Source organism: Oratosquilla oratoria, chromosome 10 (genome assembly GCF_046742065.1).
Source record: "Oratosquilla oratoria isolate Oo_2021 chromosome 10, ASM4674206v1, whole genome shotgun sequence".
NCBI lineage: Eukaryota > Metazoa > Arthropoda > Malacostraca > Stomatopoda > Squillidae > Oratosquilla > Oratosquilla oratoria.
The window spans coordinates 26,877,335-26,896,275 of NC_134786.1; the positions used below are offsets into that span (position 1 = coordinate 26,877,335).

The 18,941-nt window shown below is 41.3% G+C and overlaps 1 protein-coding gene across 9 annotated transcripts in view; it reads right to left on the bottom strand.

The window, feature by feature from the left end:
• LOC143029172 (sorting nexin-14-like) overlaps nucleotides 1-18,941 on the bottom strand; it is a 184,921-nt gene that overhangs the window by 26,431 nt on the left and 139,549 nt on the right. For all 9 annotated transcript variants that reach the window (XM_076191673.1, XM_076191678.1, XM_076191676.1 and 6 more), the window contains 4 exons: nucleotides 7,821-7,984; nucleotides 6,285-6,520; nucleotides 5,277-5,470; nucleotides 2,824-2,988 (listed from right to left, as the gene is read on the bottom strand). In XM_076191673.1, the coding sequence (XP_076047788.1) occupies nucleotides 2,824-2,988; nucleotides 5,277-5,470; nucleotides 6,285-6,520; nucleotides 7,821-7,984 (759 nt within the window). The remainder of the gene's footprint in view (nucleotides 1-2,823; nucleotides 2,989-5,276; nucleotides 5,471-6,284; nucleotides 6,521-7,820; nucleotides 7,985-18,941) is intronic.

The window sequence follows — 18,941 nt, forward strand, 5'->3', positions numbered from 1 at the left end:
TGCTACACTTGCACCCAAGTATCTAAAACTATCCACTTCCTCCAGTCGCTCTCCCTTAATGTTCACTTCCAGTCTACTGCCACTTTCACCCCTTGTACATCTCATCACCTTACTTTTACCCACATTTATCTTTAGCTTTCTTCTATCACATACTCTCCCAAACTCTGCCACCAGCTTCCTCAATCCCTCCTCTGACCCTGCCACAAGCGCAGTGTCGTCCGCAAACAACAGCTGGCTCACCTCCCACTTTTCTCCATTTTCTTTAACCATCTCCAATCCCTGACTCACTACCCTAGCATTCACCTCTCGCACCACCCCATCCATGTATAAGTTGAACAGCCAGGGCGACATAACACATCCCTGACGAAGTCCCACCTTTACCTCAAACCACTCACTCTCTCCATTTCTCATCCTAACACATGCTCTACTACTCTCATAAAAACTCTTGACAGCTCCCAAAAGCTTTCCTCCTATCCCATAAATCTGCATAACCTCCCACAGTGCCTTTCTGTCTACCCTATCATAAGCCTTTTCCAGATCCATGAAAGCCCAAAAAACATCCTTCCCCTTTCCTATAGCTTTCTCACATATCTGTCTTACCACAAAGATCTGATCTACACAACCTCTACCCGTCCTAAATCCACACTGTTCCTAACCAATTACTCCTTCTGTTCCTCTCCTAATCCTCTCAATTAAGATCCTCCCATAAGCCTTCCCTACTACACTCAACAGGCTAATCCCTCTGAAATTACTACATTCACACTTGTCCCCTTTTCCCTTGTAAAGAGGAACTATACAGGCACTACTCCAGTCCTCTGGTACTCTACCCTCTCTCCAGCAAACATTAAATAACCTCACCAACCAGTCCACCATCACTGAACCTTCCTTTTTCAGACATTCTGCATGACATCCATCCAGACCAGGTGCCTTACCTGCTTTCATCATCTTTACAACTGCCTTCACCTCATCCTTCCTTATTTCTCCTCCATTCTCCTCACTCATCACTCTCATTTTCTTCACATTTCCCACTGCAGCTATCTTTCCTTCCCTATCCTCCTTCACATTCAGCAACTCCCTAAAATATTCTGCCCATCTTCCCCTCACTGCCATCTCTTCCATTATCAACTCTCCATCTGTACCTTTTACCTTTTCTTCCCTACTTGATTCGCCTCCTCTTCCTCTCTTAATTTCTTTCCAAAACATCTTTTTATTACTTTCAAAATTTTCTGTCATACTCCTACCCCATTTCACATCTGCTCTCCTCTTTGCCTCCTTTACCTTTTGCTTTACTTCTCTTTTCTTTTCTTTGTACGTCTCATATGACTCCCCTGTCCTCTTTTGTAACCAATCTGTGAATGCTCGCTTCTTCTCTTCTACAGCCTTCTTTGTTTCCTCCTCCCACCATTCACTACCCTTTCTTCTATTTCCCCCTGTCCTTCTTGTTCCACACACCATCCTTGCACACTTTAAGACTCCCTCCTTGAACCATCCCCATTCCTCCTCCACACCCATCTCTGCTCTATCCTTTACTCCCTCCCACTCCTCCTTCAGCTTCTTTTCGTACTCCTTCTCCTTTTCCTTTTCATTCAAGGATTATGTAGTGGTAAATAGGATTATGATAGGAAGAGTTAAGGATGTACATGTGCTAAGGGGAGAGGGTGGGGGAATATCAGATCATTTTTTGGTGGAAGGTAAGCTGAGAGTGGAGGATAGATGGAGAAGGAGGAAAGGGACAAAAGGTAGGGAGGTTCTTAGAGTGAAATGGTCATATGTTAAAATATTCCCATAAGAATACATTGTAATTCGTTTAATTCGTCCCACAGCCCAAAAACCTATGATAACTCCTTAATAAATACTGTACTGCAGATAATTACATATAGCAATAAACCAAATGCATTACTGTATATAAGAGAGACGTAAAAAAAAAAAAAAAATTATAAGGATCACTTATATGAACACCGCTCTCATGCTTTTCTATGATTTCTTGCTTTACTTCTAAGGAAAGCATTACTTTCTTCCTTTTTCACCACTGCTAGCACTCGCAGCCGTCATGGGACCCATGATGATAAAATAAAAAAGGAAATGTGAAAAAGGAAGGTATTAAGCACTGTTATTTACGATCAGAACATGGAGAACCATGCGACACGAAGGAGAGCTGTGAACTGACTGCTGTCTAGCGGGCTAACCATGAAACTGCGATGCTACGAGAAACTTCGATGCCGTATACTGTATATGCGAAACTTTGATGACTTAATATGTTGGAAATCACTTCGGGTGTAGTCAAATATTAGATCGAATTTCACACCGTATGTTGAAAAATTCGTATGTTTAGGCAATTGTAAGTAGAGGTTCTACTGTGCTACATTTCTTGATATTGAAGTTTATTTCCCACTTTTGACTCCATTTCCAGATTTTATCTAGGTCTATCTGTAATGATTCACAATCTTCCTCTATACTTACTTTCTTTAGTATTTTTGCGCCATCTGCAAAGAAGTTCATATAACATTCCATTCCTTCATCCATGTCATTTATATATAAATATATATAGGGGCACCCCATATAGACCCTAAAGTATCAGCTGCATGCTACTGAGCAGATTTTCACCTCACAATAACATGCAGCCAATACCCTAGGTGTATTTGTGACAAAGTAAAAATAATACATACCTATACCAAGGGCTTTTTCCCCCTTACAAGAGAGGTAGCCAAAGTCAAAGGTATAAATTATGCAAAACAATATTTCTTTTAAAGTCAGAACTATAGTTACACATATATTTACAATTTATACAGTACTCAAGGTAACTATCATTTTGATCCCATATACCTCGGATTAGGTGAATGAGTTTAACAATACGAGGAGGAACAAGTGCTTGAGACAGTCTTCTGCGAAGGAACCAGGCCACAGCAGCATCAAAAGTACAACGGCACAAAAGCCGCAAGCACATGAGCCACCGTAATACCTGCATGGACAACCCGTACACTCGAACACCTGTCAAAATTTAAACATAGCTGTATGTAAAGAGGCTCAAAACAACATACACACACACATATATTATTAAGGCAGTTTACCCCTTTTAGGTGGTCAGATTAAAGCACAAATGATGGAAGGCATGAAATGACAGTGGATGAAGTGATTTCGAGGCAATAAATCTGAAAATTAGAGCCAGAAGATTTGATAAAAGAGAATTCATGGTCATACAACCCTTCTCAAATACATACCAAGTAATGTTGTCAGATTTGTCTCTTCTTTGGAAAATGACTAAAAATTATAACATAATTCTAGTAGGATACTTCATTAGTAAAGACGTGAACATGGGAGGACTGAGAAGCAAGTGGGAATGAAAGGTGAAAGTATTTAGCATTGCAGGTAATTTGCAGGACTGTTGACCTGGGGGATGGCAGTCTTTCTAGTGTTTCACAGTAGCTTAATCTGGCCTGGTAAGGTTGTATGGATGGTACAAAGAGAAGTGCTGGAAGTGCTGAATGTGTTGGGATTCGGTACCGTATTTTTCGGACCATAAGGCACTACGTACCATAAGGCGCACCTGTAATTTGCTATTCCCCGTCCTTACATAAGGCACGCCTGACCATAAGGCGCACCTGGTCTCGTCATCGGATAATCATGCATATGTGAGTGCATTCAGAATTGAACATTTTCGATGTTGAATGAGAAAAATCGGTTGGGATTTAGCAAAATTACAAAAATGTTATATTCTTTAATTTTGGTCAGTGAAATCAGACCCCCTCCATGGACGGTCTGCCCTGCCAATACCCCTAAAAAATAACATAAACACGTTACGGGAATTGTGGGGAATAAAACCAACATTAGCAGTTTTATTCCTAGAATTCTCTATTCACTTAAAAACACAAGATTTATTACAAATGACGGTAAATTTTTAGTTTCGACCATGGGCGCAATATAGCAATAGAAAATTAATTATTAATTTTGTAAATTATAATGTATCAACGTAATATGCAATTTTGTGAGCGGAAATAAAAAACAAAAAAGATGCTAAAACAGATTTCGTAAGTAACGAAGTCGTGTCGGACGAATGGTACGCCATGTTTGTTATGATAGATGTTGACATCGAAGAAATGAAAGGATGATAAATTCGTCTAACCTAACCTGTGTTTAATAAATCATTACCTGCAAATTAAATGTCATCCGGCTCATCCTCGTTGTCATCGTCATGAGAGACATTGGCAAGCTTTTCAACCACTCTCTCAGCTTACGGGGTATACAAAGTTCTTGCAGTTTGAAGGAATGCATGTATCTCCACTCCATAACATTCCTTCAAGAAAATGTACCTGGCGAGGTACTGTCGGAAGTACCGAGGCCGTCAATTGACAGACAAGATGGCGTCCCGATCCTATGTTACCGACTTCGTTCATTAGCATATTTGCTTGTAGCATGGTATTTTTTATTTTCATTTCCGCCCACAAAATTGCATATTACGTTGATACATTTTAATTTACAAAATTAATAATTCATTTTCTATTGCTATATTGCGCCCATGGTCGAAACTAAAAAAATACCCAAATGACTACAGTCGGAGTGGAGCGAGACTAGACCAATGCAAAATGGCTGTCTGTGTTGTGGATGCTATCATATCATATCCATAATAGCGTGAATGAATGTGGTGGCATGGACTCGAGAACTGTCGAAGTTTTCGCAATTTTCTCGTCAAGATACATGCATCTTGGTTATAACTTGGTTGTAACTTTTGCTAGGCCTATGCACTGTCGCTGTTGGCAGGCTAGCTATGAAACGTGTCAAAATAGTACATCACTGTCTGAGGCAATTTTTTGCACTGAAGCCACACATAAGGCGCACCACCCGATTTTGGCCGATTTTAAGGATTTTGCCCATGCCTTATGGTCCGAAAAATACGGTAGTTGTCAATAAAGTCTGAGACCAGTGATTTGGTGCACCTCTGATGTCCACTGTTGCAGAGAAGGCTTGGGAAGCCTTGCAAGTGTGACTTGAACAACTGCTCAGTACCTCCCAGGGACTGAACCCAGGCCTCCCATTTTACAGCAAGAACACTACCCACTGCTCCATTGCAGGTACCTGGAGTTAAATGAACACTGCATACCAAGGGCCCTTACCTCAGCCCTGAAAACCATATATAAATAGGTTAAATGTTTCATATAATTATATAACTCTAATGCAATGCTAGAACAGATATTGAATATACTTTGTCCCACTGTTTAATATATTACAAAATCCTTAATCCTATTACTAATCATGAAAACTGCATCTCACTTAACACTAACCTACAAAAAGGATGGTGTCAAAGATGCCCGAGACCATGATTGTAGCTGGAGGAGGAGGGGGCATAGGGGTGTCTGGTGGTGAAGGTAAAAATGAGGCTGAATTATCTTTAAACATGGTATTTGTGATGCAAAGGTCTGTCTGATGATCTTCCTCCAGTGGAAGAGCTGACGGTGCACCCTCTTCCCAGTCTGATCTGGGAAAGAAAATTAAGAAAATATTTCTCCTGTACCCAGCACAAATAGTAATGGCTCTTTTCATCACAGGTTCAAACCTATCATGACTTAACCCTATGTTGTCATGCACTTTCTGATTTTATTCTGTTTCAAGAAGATATAATCCAGGTGTACATGCCCAGCCTTCACTATCCTTAACATATTCTTTCTCTAAACTTGTGACAAATTCCTTGAATCAAAAACCCAGATTCGGCCTATGACAATTCCTGCTACTTTTATTATTTTTTCCCAAAGTGGCTGATCAAAAGCTGCATAAAAGTTCAAGATTCCTATTCTTCTGCAAAAATTCCTCATGGTAACCCTGTCCTATTTTTAGTATGTCATGTGTACTTTCCCTGAACAATTGTGTCTGCATTAGCATTCATATCTTAAATACTAACATACCCACTACCCACTATCTCTACACTGTGGGCCAATCTAATAATTGCTGATGGTTACCTGGAAGCTATGAGTTTCCTACAAGAGACACATTGGGGCAACAGAATGATTGATTAATCATCTATATACCAAAGGCCTCTTCCCCCTTATATGGGAGGTAGCCACCTATTCCATTCCCATCCAATGTCCAAGTCAGAGGCAATGCAGCACAACACAATATGGCCACCACAAGGCCACTTCATTTACATGGCAACCTCCATTCTTGTTCCCTCATGGGAAAAATTTAGAAGACCGGGAGTATTCCCTTTATCTATACTACCCCAACTGAGGTGTGGGTCTCCTACAAGATACCTGGAGCAAAGGACTGATGAACTGATTAACTATCCCAACTCTTACTTGTGCTTGGTCTTGGCTGTAACTGTTGTGGCAATGAAGACATTGATGAAAGGTTCGAGGTGCTGTCCACGCTCCTTCATCAGTTTACGAGGCACATCCCTGATGAAACGACCTAGGGACACCTCAGGTAAAAAGGTAGTTGTGAATTCATCCTTTGTCTTCAGGAACAGGAAAAGTAGCTGTGAACTTTTTAGTACAGGATTTTGAAGCAGTTTCTGCAAAAACTTTTCAAACACCTGCAATAAGGTTAACCACATCAGTGCGACTCAAATTCTTGTGTGCAGCATTGGCTGCCATTTGTAATTTATAATATAACAATCAGATACAAAGTAAGAACCACACTAACATGACTACATTCTGGTCACTACCCAGCATATAAACAATACATACATACATATACCAATGGCTTTTCTCTCCTTGCAAGGGAGGTAGCCAAAGTCAAAGGCACAAATCTGCTCCCCCCCCCAAAAAAAAAAAATAAGAGAAACAAGAGGACACAAAAAGAAACTAATGAAAGTCAGCTACAGAAGAGACCTGAGAAAAAAAAAAAAAAAAAAAAAAAAAAAAAAAAAAAAAAAATAATAATAATAATAATAATAATAATAGCTTCCCACATAGAGTGATTGATGTCTGGAAGAATCTTAATGGAGAAACAGTGAATGTCAGAACTAAACACGATTTTAAAAATAAACTGGATGTGGAGAGAAATGAAAACGGGTCACTACGAGCATAGCTCTTGTCCCATAAAATACAACTAGGTAAAATACAACTAAGAAAATACATACTCCACTCCCATTCACCACACCTCCTTCCCTCTTTTCTTGGTTCCTCTGGTATGACAGGTCATTCCTACATCTTGCCCACTGTCCTGGGTCAGAAGCAATGTCAAGACACACATAAACAATACCAATACACAATAAATAAGACGCATTCAATTACCCCTCCCGTCTCACTATCTCAAAATGAAGGGTCACCGTCCCCAATCATACTGATTGGGTTAAAGGCAATGGTGCAAGGCAGAGCTCTTCCGCAGTAGGGCCCAACAGCTGGAGCTGGTTTATCCCCACTGCCTCATCCTGTAGTGACCCCTCTCCTTATCCACACAAAACAACTTGTGAAGCAGATGAGAACACAATTTCAGGCATATCTAATTCACCATGACTAATACTTGGTCTGTAGCCTCAGTTCTTTCTTGCAAAAACCCTACTGTTGTGGAGCCACAACCACCAGGTTGACCTAATTTTTGTTTCTTTCTATTCCATCTGCAACCAGGCTATTTTATTCAATCACTTGGCATTTTCTTAGTAATAAAGAGGATAGAAACCTCTCCCAATTAATCCCTTCCTTATTAAGTGGCCCTTTTTCCTTTCAGTCTGGCTGATGCCAAGCTATTTCATTCATCTACATAGCACTCACTAGCAAAGGAGCTACCAACCTTCTTACTTTTTTTTTTTTTTTTTTTTTTTACCTAAAACCTGTTCCACCATTATCACCTTGCAGTATCCATTCCACTATCCATGCTTTAGTTTTACTCACCTCTTTTCTTTCCTGCATGAAAGCCATTCCCTTATTAGTGAAGAAAGTTCTTCTTGGAGGAAGTTTATCAGGAAATTCACCATGAAATTCAGTTAGCTTGGTTTCTAAAATATAAAACTCATGATATCGCCTCTCCACTTCCCAATGAAGCTCTTCAGGGTTTTCTGGAACAAAAAAAAAAGTATATATACATATATATATATATATATCTTATACACACACACACACACAAAGAAATATCAGAACATCTATCAAGACTGGACGTCAGAAAATCACATGGCCCGGATGGTATTGCAAATTGGATTCTAAAGGAGTGCAAAGAAGAACTAACAGACAAAATACACATCTTAATAAACAGCTCACTCAAAGAAGGAAAGATACCCAAGGACTGGAAAAATGCTAACATTGTACCAATATATAAAGGAGGAAACAAGGAAGAACCCACCAACTATAGGCCAGTATCACTAACAAGCACTATAGCCAAAATTTGCGAGAAAATAATCACGAATAGATGGGTAAAACATCTGGAAGACAACAACATATTAAACCCAAGACAATTCGGGTTCAGACAAGGAAGATCATGCACCACAAACTTAACATGCTTTTACTCAAGACTAATAGACATAGTGCAAGAAAGAAATGGATGGGCTGATTGTGCATTCCTAGACTTGCAAAAAGCCTTTGACAAAGTACCACACAGAAAATTACTAAAAAAACTGGAACACATAGGAGGAATACAAGGAAACCTACTAAAATGGATGGAGGACTTTCTGACTGGTAGAAAGATGCAAAGAGGAGAGCAGATGTGAAATGGGGTAGGAGTATGGCAGAAAATTTTGAAAGTAATAAAAAGATGTTTTGGAAAGAAATTAAATTAAGAGAGGAAGAGGAGGCGAATCAAGTAGGGAAGAAAAGGTAAAAGGTACAGATGGAGAGATGATAATGGAAGAGATGGCAGTAAGGGGAAGATGGGCAGAATATTTTAGGGAGTTGCTAAATGTGAAGGAGGATAGGGAAGGAAAGATAGCTGCAGTGGGAAAATCGAGAAAATGAGAGTGATGAGTGAGGAGAATGGAGGAGAAATAAGGAAGGATGAGGTGAAGGCAGTTGTAAAGATGATGAAAGCAGGTAAGGCACCTGGTCTGGATGGATGCCATGCAGAATGTCTGAAAAAGGGAGGTTCAATGATGGTGGACTGGTTGGTGAGGTTATTTAATGTTTGCTGGAGAGAGGGTAGAGTACCGGAGGACTGGAGAAGTGCCTGTATAGTTCCTCTTTACAAGGGAAAAGGGGACAAGTGTGAATGTAGTAGTTTCAGAGGGATTAGCCTGTTAAGTGTAGTAGGGAAGGCTTATGGGAGGATCTAAATTGAGAGGATTAGGAGAGGAACAGAAGGAGTAATTGGTGAGGAACAGTGTGGATTTAGGACAGGTAGAGGTTGTGTAGATCAGATCTTTGTGGTAAGGACAGATATGTGAGAAAGCTATAGGAAAGGGGAAGGAAGGATGTTTTTTGGGCTTTTATGGATCTGGAAAAGGCTTATGATAGGGTAGACAGAAAGGCACTGTGGGAGGTTATGCAGATTTATGGGATAGGAGGAAAGCTTTTGGGAGCTGTCAAGAGTTTTTATGAGAGTAGTAGAGCTTGTGTCAGGATTAGAAATGGAGAGAGTGAGTGGTTTGAGGTAAAGGTGGGACTTCGTCAAGGATGCGTTATGTCGCCCTGGCTGTTCAACTTATACATGGATGGGGTGGTGCGAGAGGTGAATGCTAGGGTAGTGGGTCAGGGATTGGAGATGGTTAAAGAAAATGGAGAAAAGTGGGAGGTGAGCCAGCTGTTGTTTGCGGACGACATTGCGCTTGTGGCAGGGTCAGAGGAGGGATTGAGGAAGCTGGGTGGCAGAGTTTGGGAGAGTATGTGATAGAAGAAAGCTAAAGATAAATGTGGGTAAAAGTATGGTGTTTAGATGTACAATGGGTGAATGTGGCAGTAGACTGGTAGTGAACATTAACCACTTCAGTACAGGACTTAAATCTCGCGGGCAGCAGCCAATGCCAGCCGTATGACGTCACGTAATAATATTTGCATCATAAAATATAGTCGCCGCTTATATCGATCGTTCTCTCTTTCACCCGCAAATTTTGAAAACCACAGAGAATGGGATTCAGGGCGCATTTGGGAGAATGTAAAAACACAGGGGCGACTACAATAAATATAATCAAGACGCCGATATGGCAGCGTCACGAATCCACTTGCTCCTCATGACGCCTATGTGTGCGGCACCGTATGGAAGGGGTTAAGGGAGAGCGACTGGAGGAAGTGGATAGTTTTAGATACTTGGGTGCGAATGTGGGGGGAAAGGGAGGAATGGAGGTGGAGGTAGAATGTAGATTGAGAGAGAAGCGAGTAAATGCCTTGGTGGATTAAAGAGAGTGTAATGAGGAATAGACATTTGGGAATGGATGCTAAGAGATCATATGAAGGAGTGATTGGGCTGACAGTACTGTATGGGACAGAAACATGGAACATAAGAGAGGAAGAGAGGAGTTTGAATGTGCTTGAGGTGAGGTGCCTGAGAAGTATGGTAGGGGTTACTAGGCTGGATAGAGTGAGAAATGAGGTGAGAAGGAGAGCGGGGGTGTGAAAAAGGATTTGGGAGATAGGGTTGATGAAAGAATATTTAGGATGGTTTGGACACAGGGAAGGTATGAGTGAAGAAAGGCTAGTAGAAGAGGTATGGGAGGCAGATGGGGGAGGGAGGTGAACATGAGGGGGACGTCCTAGGATGAGGTGGATGGATGGGGTGAAAGGGGGCTTTGGGGGAAGAGGGGAATGTTCTGTTGAGGAAGGAAGGGAGAGGATGGAAGACAGAGGTGAGTGGGAGAATGGTTGTATATGGATGATGTTGTGATTGCATGAGGAGGAATGGGCGGGGGGGATGGGGGGCGGGGGGTAGTGAGGTAGTATGTGTGAGTAAATTTTGACGCAGCCCGAAGGGATTTCTCCCCGTCCTCTCCTTATATGCAAGGGGGGACGGAGAGGGGGGGGGTCGCCGAATTAAATGAAAGCGGCCTTGCTGTGGATGTGCTGTGTCTTGCGACACTGCTTCTGACCCAGGGCGGTGGGCAGGGTGCAGGGGATGACCCGTCATCCAGGAGGTGCTCAGATGAGAGGGAGGGTGGGAGGGGTGTGGAGTGTATTTAGGGATGAAATGAGTGGGAGTGTTTTTATGCCTTTCCCTTTTTGGCTACCTCCCTTGGAAGGGGAAAAAAAGCCTTGGTATATGTATGTATGTATGTATGTAGAAAGATGAGAGTAGTGCTCAGAGAAAAATATTCAGATTGATCAGTGGAGTACCGCAAGGATCTGTACTGGCACCAATAATGTTTGCTATCTATATGAATGACATGGACGAGGACGTGAACTGCTACATGAGCTTCTTTGCTGATGACGCCAAACTGTTAAGAAAAGTAGAAACTGATGAGGACTGTGAAGCACTGCAAGAAGACCTAAATAGGGTATGGAACTGGAGTCAGAAATGGGAAGTGGACTTTAATACTAAGAAGTGTAGCATAATGGAGTTTGGAAAAAGCAAAAACAGAATATCAGGAAAATATACAATTGGAACCAAGGAAGTAAAGAAAGTAGGATCCGAAAAAGATTTGGGTGTAATTATCACGAACGACTTGTCCTATGATATACAGATTAACAAAATTGTCGGGGAGACTTACAACTTGCTAAGATCAATAAAAGTGGCATTTACATACTTAGACGAAGACATGATAAAAAAAATATTGGTTACATTGATAAGGCCTAGATTAGAGTATGTGGCGACATTGTGGTCCCCCAGTACCAAAAAGAATATAAAGAAAATAGAAAGAATCCAAAGAGCAGCTACAAAAATGGCACCTGCACTTGCAAACCTATCATACGAGGAGAGATTGGCTAAACTGGAGTTACCGACACTGGAGCAAAGAAGAGAGAGAGGTGACCTATTGACCATCTACAGAATCATGAAAGGCACAGAGATACTTGATAGAGAGAACTTACTTAACTGGGACAAAAGAAACACAAGAGGACATGGAAAGAAAATAAAAAACATAGCTATAGAAGAGAACTGAAGAAAAACAGTTTTCCACATAGAGTTTTGGACACTTGGAACAAACTGGATAATGAAATAGTATGCGCAAAAACCATTCATGAGTTTAAAAACAAACTAGACACTGCGAGATACAATGGCGGGACATCACGAGCATAGCTCCCCTTCCCGCAAAATACAACTAGGTAAATACAGCTAGGTAAATAAATATATAAATAAATACAGAAATGAATACCTCTATAACTGAATACAAAGATACATAACATATTTTCTGTACAAAATAAAAAATTAATGCATAAATAATGTGATGGATGGGATGAAAAAGGCAATGAGCAAGAGGGGAATGTGTGTTGGTCAAGGGAGAATACAGGAGATAGAGGTAAATGAAGAATGGCTGTGTATAGATGACACTGTGATGCAATGAAGGGGAGTGCGGGATGGGGGAATGGAGCATTTGTGTATGAATGATATTTTGATGCAGCCTGAAGGGATCTCTCCCTGTCTTCTCTTTTTCTGCATGAGGGGACAGAGTGGGGGGTGGTCACCAATTAATTGAAGTGGCCTTGCTGTGAATGTGCTGTGTCTTGTTGCAGTGGGCAAGATACAGGGATGACCCATCATCTATGAGGAGCTAAGATGAAAGGGAAGAAAGGGTGGTGGATGGGAGTGATATGGGTGAGAGTGAAATGAATGGGAGTGGATACTTGTCTTTTGATTTAGCTACCTCTCTTGTAAGGGGGAAAAGCCCTTGGTATATAGATAGACACGCAAATTAAGTATAGCTATACAAAATATTTCTACACAATTACAGTATAATTCCTTCCCATTCTACTTATTTACTACATGAACTATAGTAGCTTTCACCCTCCTCGTATCAGTTTTTATGTTTTTGTAAATATCGAACTCTGTATGGGGTACTGTAACTAATACGGTATGCTTGGGCAAGCTGCCAAGAGTAGGTCACACAAACACAGGATATTGATTGTCTTCCTCTTTATATGAAGTAGTTGTGGGGGAAAGGAATACTGCCACCAAGTGTTCCCACTTGAGTCGTATAAGGAACAAAAACAGGATGGGGATAGGACTAGGCATCCTTCTCCCTGTAGCCCCAAAGGAGATATTCCTAAAAAAAGCAAAGGCATAAGAGGGTCTGGGAGTTTTCCAACCAGAACCCTAAGGTTTGGGTCTTTTAATGTGCTTGGATGTGGTACAGATGAGAGTAAATGGGAAGAGATAGGCAGCATCTTTGTGAGATGAAATATGGATGTGTTGGCATTGAGTGAAACCAAGTTGAAAGGGAGGGGCGAGTTTGAGCTTGAGTTGGAAGGGTGTCAGGAGTAAAGAGAGGATGAGGTAGAGAAGGGGTGACTATACTAGTAAGTGAAGAGATAGGCAAAAGTGTGGTGGAATGGAAGGAGGTTTCTTCAAGGTTAATGTGGATGAAGGTGAAATTGGGAAGGGAGATGTGGGTTTTTGTAAGTGCATAAGGGCTTGGTAGCGAGAAGAGTGTAGAGGAAAGGGAGGCTTTTTGGATAGATTTAAAGAGAGAAATGTCAGTGTAGTGGTTTTAGAAAACCTTAATGCAAGGGTAGGAAATGAACCAATAGATGGAGTGGTTGGGAAATGTGGAGTTCCATGAAAAAATCGTAGTGGAGAGTTGATGGTGATGTGTCTAGAGAGTTGATCATAGCAAATACAGTCTTTGGGAAGAAAGGCAAGCATAAGTATACATGGGAGAGGGTGGTGGATGGAAGGGTGGTAGACAGAGTTGTTAATGGACTATATAGTGGTAACCAGGAGATGAGTAGGAAGAGTTTTGGATGTACATGTTCTAAGGGGAGAGAGTGGGGGAATATCAGATAATTTTTTGGTAGAAGGTGAGAGTGGAGGATAAATGGAGGAACTGGAAAAAGACAGAAGGTAGGGAGGTGCTTGGAGTAAATTACTTAAATGAGAAAGAAAAAGACAAGTACAAGATCTTGAGAGAGGAGTGGGAGGGAGTGAAGGATAGGTGTGGAGGAGGAATGGGGATGCTTCAAAGAGGGAGTCACAATGTGTGCAAAGATGTGTGGAACAAGGAAGATGGGGGGAAATAGAAGGTAGGGTAGTGAGTGGTGGAATGAGGAAGCCAAGAAGATTGTAGAAGAGAAGAAGCATTAACAGATTGGTTACTAAATAGGACAAGAGAACCATATAAGAAGTACAAAGAAAAGAGAGAAGTAACGCATATGATACAGGAGGCAAAGAAGAGAGCAGATGTAAAATGGGGTAAGAGTATTACAAAATTTTTGTTAGCTCCATCACCACTGTTCCCTTCCCTGGTCTCCACTCACCACTCTATTGTCATCTCTATGGACTGACTTTCTTTTGTGCTTTTACTTTATATTTTCCTTTCACCACTATCTTTGTGTAAGATTAGTCACTCACTATTTTCATCTGTAGGAATTCCCAGTAGTATTACTCTAAGAGAGGGGAATGAAACAGAGCTTAATTTTTCTTTTCTTACTGAATATTAGTATACTTGGTTTGTCAATTTACACTAAGGGACTCCCTTCAGGAATCCTTAATTTGTTTACTTGGACAGTTTGCAATGACATCATGATTTCTTTAGTCCAATGATCTTTACTTTCACATCTAAGTACCTTCCCTAAGGGCATGACTTTACTCTCATGAACCAACTGAATTTTCTCCTTCACCCTTTCTCTAATCAGAAAGGCTGTTACATTAAAGCAATACAGCTTACTCAAGCAATCTCGAAATCAATGCACTACTGACTCAGTTTACATATTGTTTTATCAACATAAAAATGAACATAATACAGTAATGAAATCGGGTCCCTGATGGCTGTTTGTAAACATTTAAGCAGGGAGCGAGATTGTGCAATTCCTTTGCCGATGAACTGTTGTTCATCAAACAACCAACTCATAAAAATTAATTCTCACTACTTACCACTCTACCTTTCTTTCTACCCACTTGTCTACTAGCCTCTTACACTTTGAAAGTAATAAAAAGATATTTTGGAAAGAAATTAAGAGATCAAGAGGAGGCAAATCATGTTGAGAAGAAAAGGTGAAGATGGAGAGATGATAAGAGATGGCATTAAGAGGAAGATGGATAGATTACTTTAGGGAGTTGCTAAATGTAAAGGAGGATAGGGAGGGAAAGGAAGTTGCAGTGGGAAGTGCTAAGAAAATGACAGTGAGGAAAATGGGGGGAGAAATAAGGAAAGATGAGGTGAAGGCAGTTAAGATGAGAGCAGGTATGGCACCTGGGTTGGATGGGTGTCATGGGGAATGTTTAAAAGAGGGAAGTACAGTGATGGTGGACTGGCTGGTGATGTTATTTAATGTGTGTTTAACCTCTTCACTCCTGGGCACATTGCACGTCTGGCAGCATTAGCTGCCCGACGTGCGATGTTGCATCATAATAATTGCATTATAAAAAATAAAGTCAGTGCTCAATCATTCGTTCTCTTTCACCCGTGTATTTTGATAACCATAGAAAATTGACGAAGCCAGTTTAGAGAGAATGGAAATTACATAGGTACGACTACAATGAATATAATCAAGATGCCAACGTCGGCATCATCGAGTACCCACTGGCTCCTCATGCCGCCTACGTAGGCGTCACCGTATGGAAGTGGTTAAGAGAGGGTAGAGTGCTGGAGGACTGGAGGAGTACCTGTATAGTTCCACTTTACAAGGAAAAAGGGGACAAGTGTGGGTGTAGTAGTTTCTGAGGGATCAATTTGTTGAGTGTAGTTGGAAAGGTTTATGGGAGGGTCCTGATTGTGAGGATTAGGAGAGAAACAGAGGGAGTAATTGATGAATAGTGTGGGTTTAGGAAGGTAGGAGTTGTGTGGATCAGATTTTTGTGGTAAGACAGATATATGAGAAAGCTTTAGGAAAAGGTAAGGATATTTTTTGGTCCTTTATGGATTTGGGAAAAGCTTAGGAAAGGGTAGACAGGAGGGCACTGTGGGAGGTATTGCAAATATATTGGATAGAAGGAAGGCTGTTAAGAGGAGTCAAGAGTTTTTACAAGAGTAGTAGAGCCTGTGTTACAATGGGAAATGGGAGGAGTGGGTGGTTTATACATGGATGGGGTGGTGCCAAAGATAAATGCAAGGGTAATGGGTTGGGGATTGGAGATGGGTAAAGAAAATGGAGAAAAGTGGGAGATAAGCCAGTTGTTGTTTGATGATGAAACTGTACTTGTGGCAGGATCAGAGGGGATAAGGAAGTTAGTGACAGAGTTTGGGAAGGTGTGTGAAAGGAGGAAGTTGAAGATAAATGTGGGTAAAAGTAAGGTGATGAGATGTACAAGGGGAAAAAGTGGCAGCAAACTGTGAGTATTAAGGGAGAGAGAGAGGAGAGGAGAAAGTGGATAACTTTGGATAATTGGGTGTAAATGTAGTGGGAAAGGGAGGAGTGGAGGTGGAAGTAGAATGTAGATTGAGAGAAGCAAGTAAATGCCTTGGGGGATTAAAAAGTGTAATGAGAAATAGACATTTGGGAATAGATGCTAAGAGGAGATTGCATGAAGGAGTGATTGTGCTGACAGCACTGTATGGGGCAGAAACATGGAACATAAGAGAGGAAGAGAGGAGTTTGAATATGTTTGAGATGAGGTGCCTGAGAAGTATGATAAGGGTTACTAGGCTGGATAAAGTGAAAAATAAGGAGGTGAGGAGGAGAATGGGGTTGGAAAGGGAGTTGGGAGATAGGGTTGATGAAAGAGTATTGGGATTTGGACACATAGAAAGAATGAGTGAAGAAAGATTAGGAAAAGAGATGTGGAAGGTAGAGGTAGAAGGAGTGAACACGAGGGGCCACTCAGGTGTCCATAAGGGGGAGGAGAGACAGACACCTGCCTTTCATCTACGTGACAGTGTGCTGTCCTGACGGCGGATGCCATCTGCTTTTTCCAAGGATGATGTGCCTTCGGCAACTGTGGAACAGCTGGTTGTCCCTTCTACTTGCCACAAGATCCACCCATGCATCCATAAGACCTTTGAGAGGCCCTCTTTTGGCCAGGTAATTGGAAGGATGAGGATCAAGTAGCAGGGCTCCCAACCAATGGGAGAAACCAGAACCATTTTCTGCCATACAGCTGGACATTGTGGGACCTCCTGACAGGACCCTTCGAAGTGACAATTTCAGACAGTTTGAGGAACCATTCTGTGTGCAGGTGGACGGTACTTCTCATTTTTTGGTGATGGTATTGATGACTTTGAGAAGTGGGCATAGTGTAAAGAAGCTGCCAGATGACTGAGTCTGTTTTGTGCAAATATGCAGCTATTTTTAAGTTGATTGTGTGATGATAATTACTATGTTTTTATAAAGGGATTTGTCTGGTTAAGCAGAGGCCATTGTATTAGAGGCCTAGAGAGTTTATTCTTGTTAGAATGGATAGGGGATATTAGAAAATTTAATTTAGTGATGGAAAATTGATGCAGAGCACCTGGACAAGTCTCAGTCCTGTGCACATGCACAAGTTTGACAAGAAGGCAACTTAGTATTGGTCCTTTTGTCTTTTAAAGGGAACGCTTTAGGTCTGTATCGAGTATTTAAATGGTGGGGGTGGCCAATTATGTGATCACTACACCAGATAGGGCTGCAGACAGTGGCTGTGTCATATCACTTGTCAAAAGGTTAACACGAGAGGGTCTCTGAGGAGTGTTAAGGGGGCTCCTGTTTGCCTCACAGGCCTGGCCAAGCAAGCCGAGGACAAGGTAGAGATCGAGGATGGCCCCCTGCAGACTTTTTCTGTTGAGTGTCTGGTCTGAGAACACTGCTGCCCCGCTGGAGTCGGAACTGGGGCACCTGAACGTAGAGCGGAAAAAGAGCTGTTCGCTGTGTGGGATAAGTTTCCCCTAAGGGGGTTTGAAGACAGACTGAGGGGCTCACCATCTCAGTAGCTTAACAACTTTGGTGTTAGTGATGTCATCTTGGTGGAGCTTTTGCATAGAGTGCACCCTCATAAAGCATCCTTGTTACAGGAGTTTGATGTCTTGTTGCAAATAGGTCTCATTCATCAGGTATGAGAGAGTATTGTTCACCCATTTTTCCTTTTGCCTTAGCCAGATGGTAGCCAGAGGTTTTGTATTGATTTCTGCAGGAAAAAAAGAAAGTAAAGAGCTATGCTCCTACAATTTTTTTTCTCTTGGTGGGGAGGGCTGTTACATAGCCAATGTTTATGTTTTTTTTTTTGTTTTTTTTTTTCCTTTCTTGTGTTGGCTGTTAGTGGTCTACCAGGACGTAGTTTTACCCCCCCACCCTTATCTATCAGCTGTGTATACCAGTGTCACACCCATAAAGTCAACATGTCAGATCACAGCGAGTGTTTTGGTGTCCTGCCCTCAGGTCATAGTATGCCGTGAGGGTAGCGTGTGTAAATTATCAAGTTGTATTTTTTGGTTATGTTTCTTTTCTTATTACTTTACTTTTCTCTTTGATGTAATGTGACCAGCTTTATCTATTACAACTTGTAACACAGATACAATATGTCAGTGCACTGCGATGTACTCCAATTTCTGTATTGTATTTAAGTTTAGATATATGGTAACGGTTTTCAACACCAGCTGGTTGGACCTATACATTGCGCATGTCGAGTTGCCAGTTAACTATCTTGTTGTCTTTCTTTTATTTTCTTTGTGTTAGTATTAAGGTTTTTGGATTATATACATAATAGTCAGGTGTGTGTAATTTAAGGTTATGTAAGTGGTTATGCTGTTTGCTGTTATCCAGAGTGGAATAGGAAAAATTTCCTTTTGTTGAATTCTTTGGCTCCATTGACCTGTCAGGTCAATTGCAAGTATTTTAGAGAGGCTCAACCACTCTTGAGCACTCATTCTTCCTCATCTCATTCAAGTTGGTAGCCGGCCATCCGTCTCCCTTTTGCAGAGACTTTTTCCCACAAGGTATCTAGTAACAACCTAGGGTTTTAAAAGACACAAGTGGTTTTTATAGGAAATATATCCTATGTCTGGTGGGTTTTTTTTATCATTATTTATTTTTTTA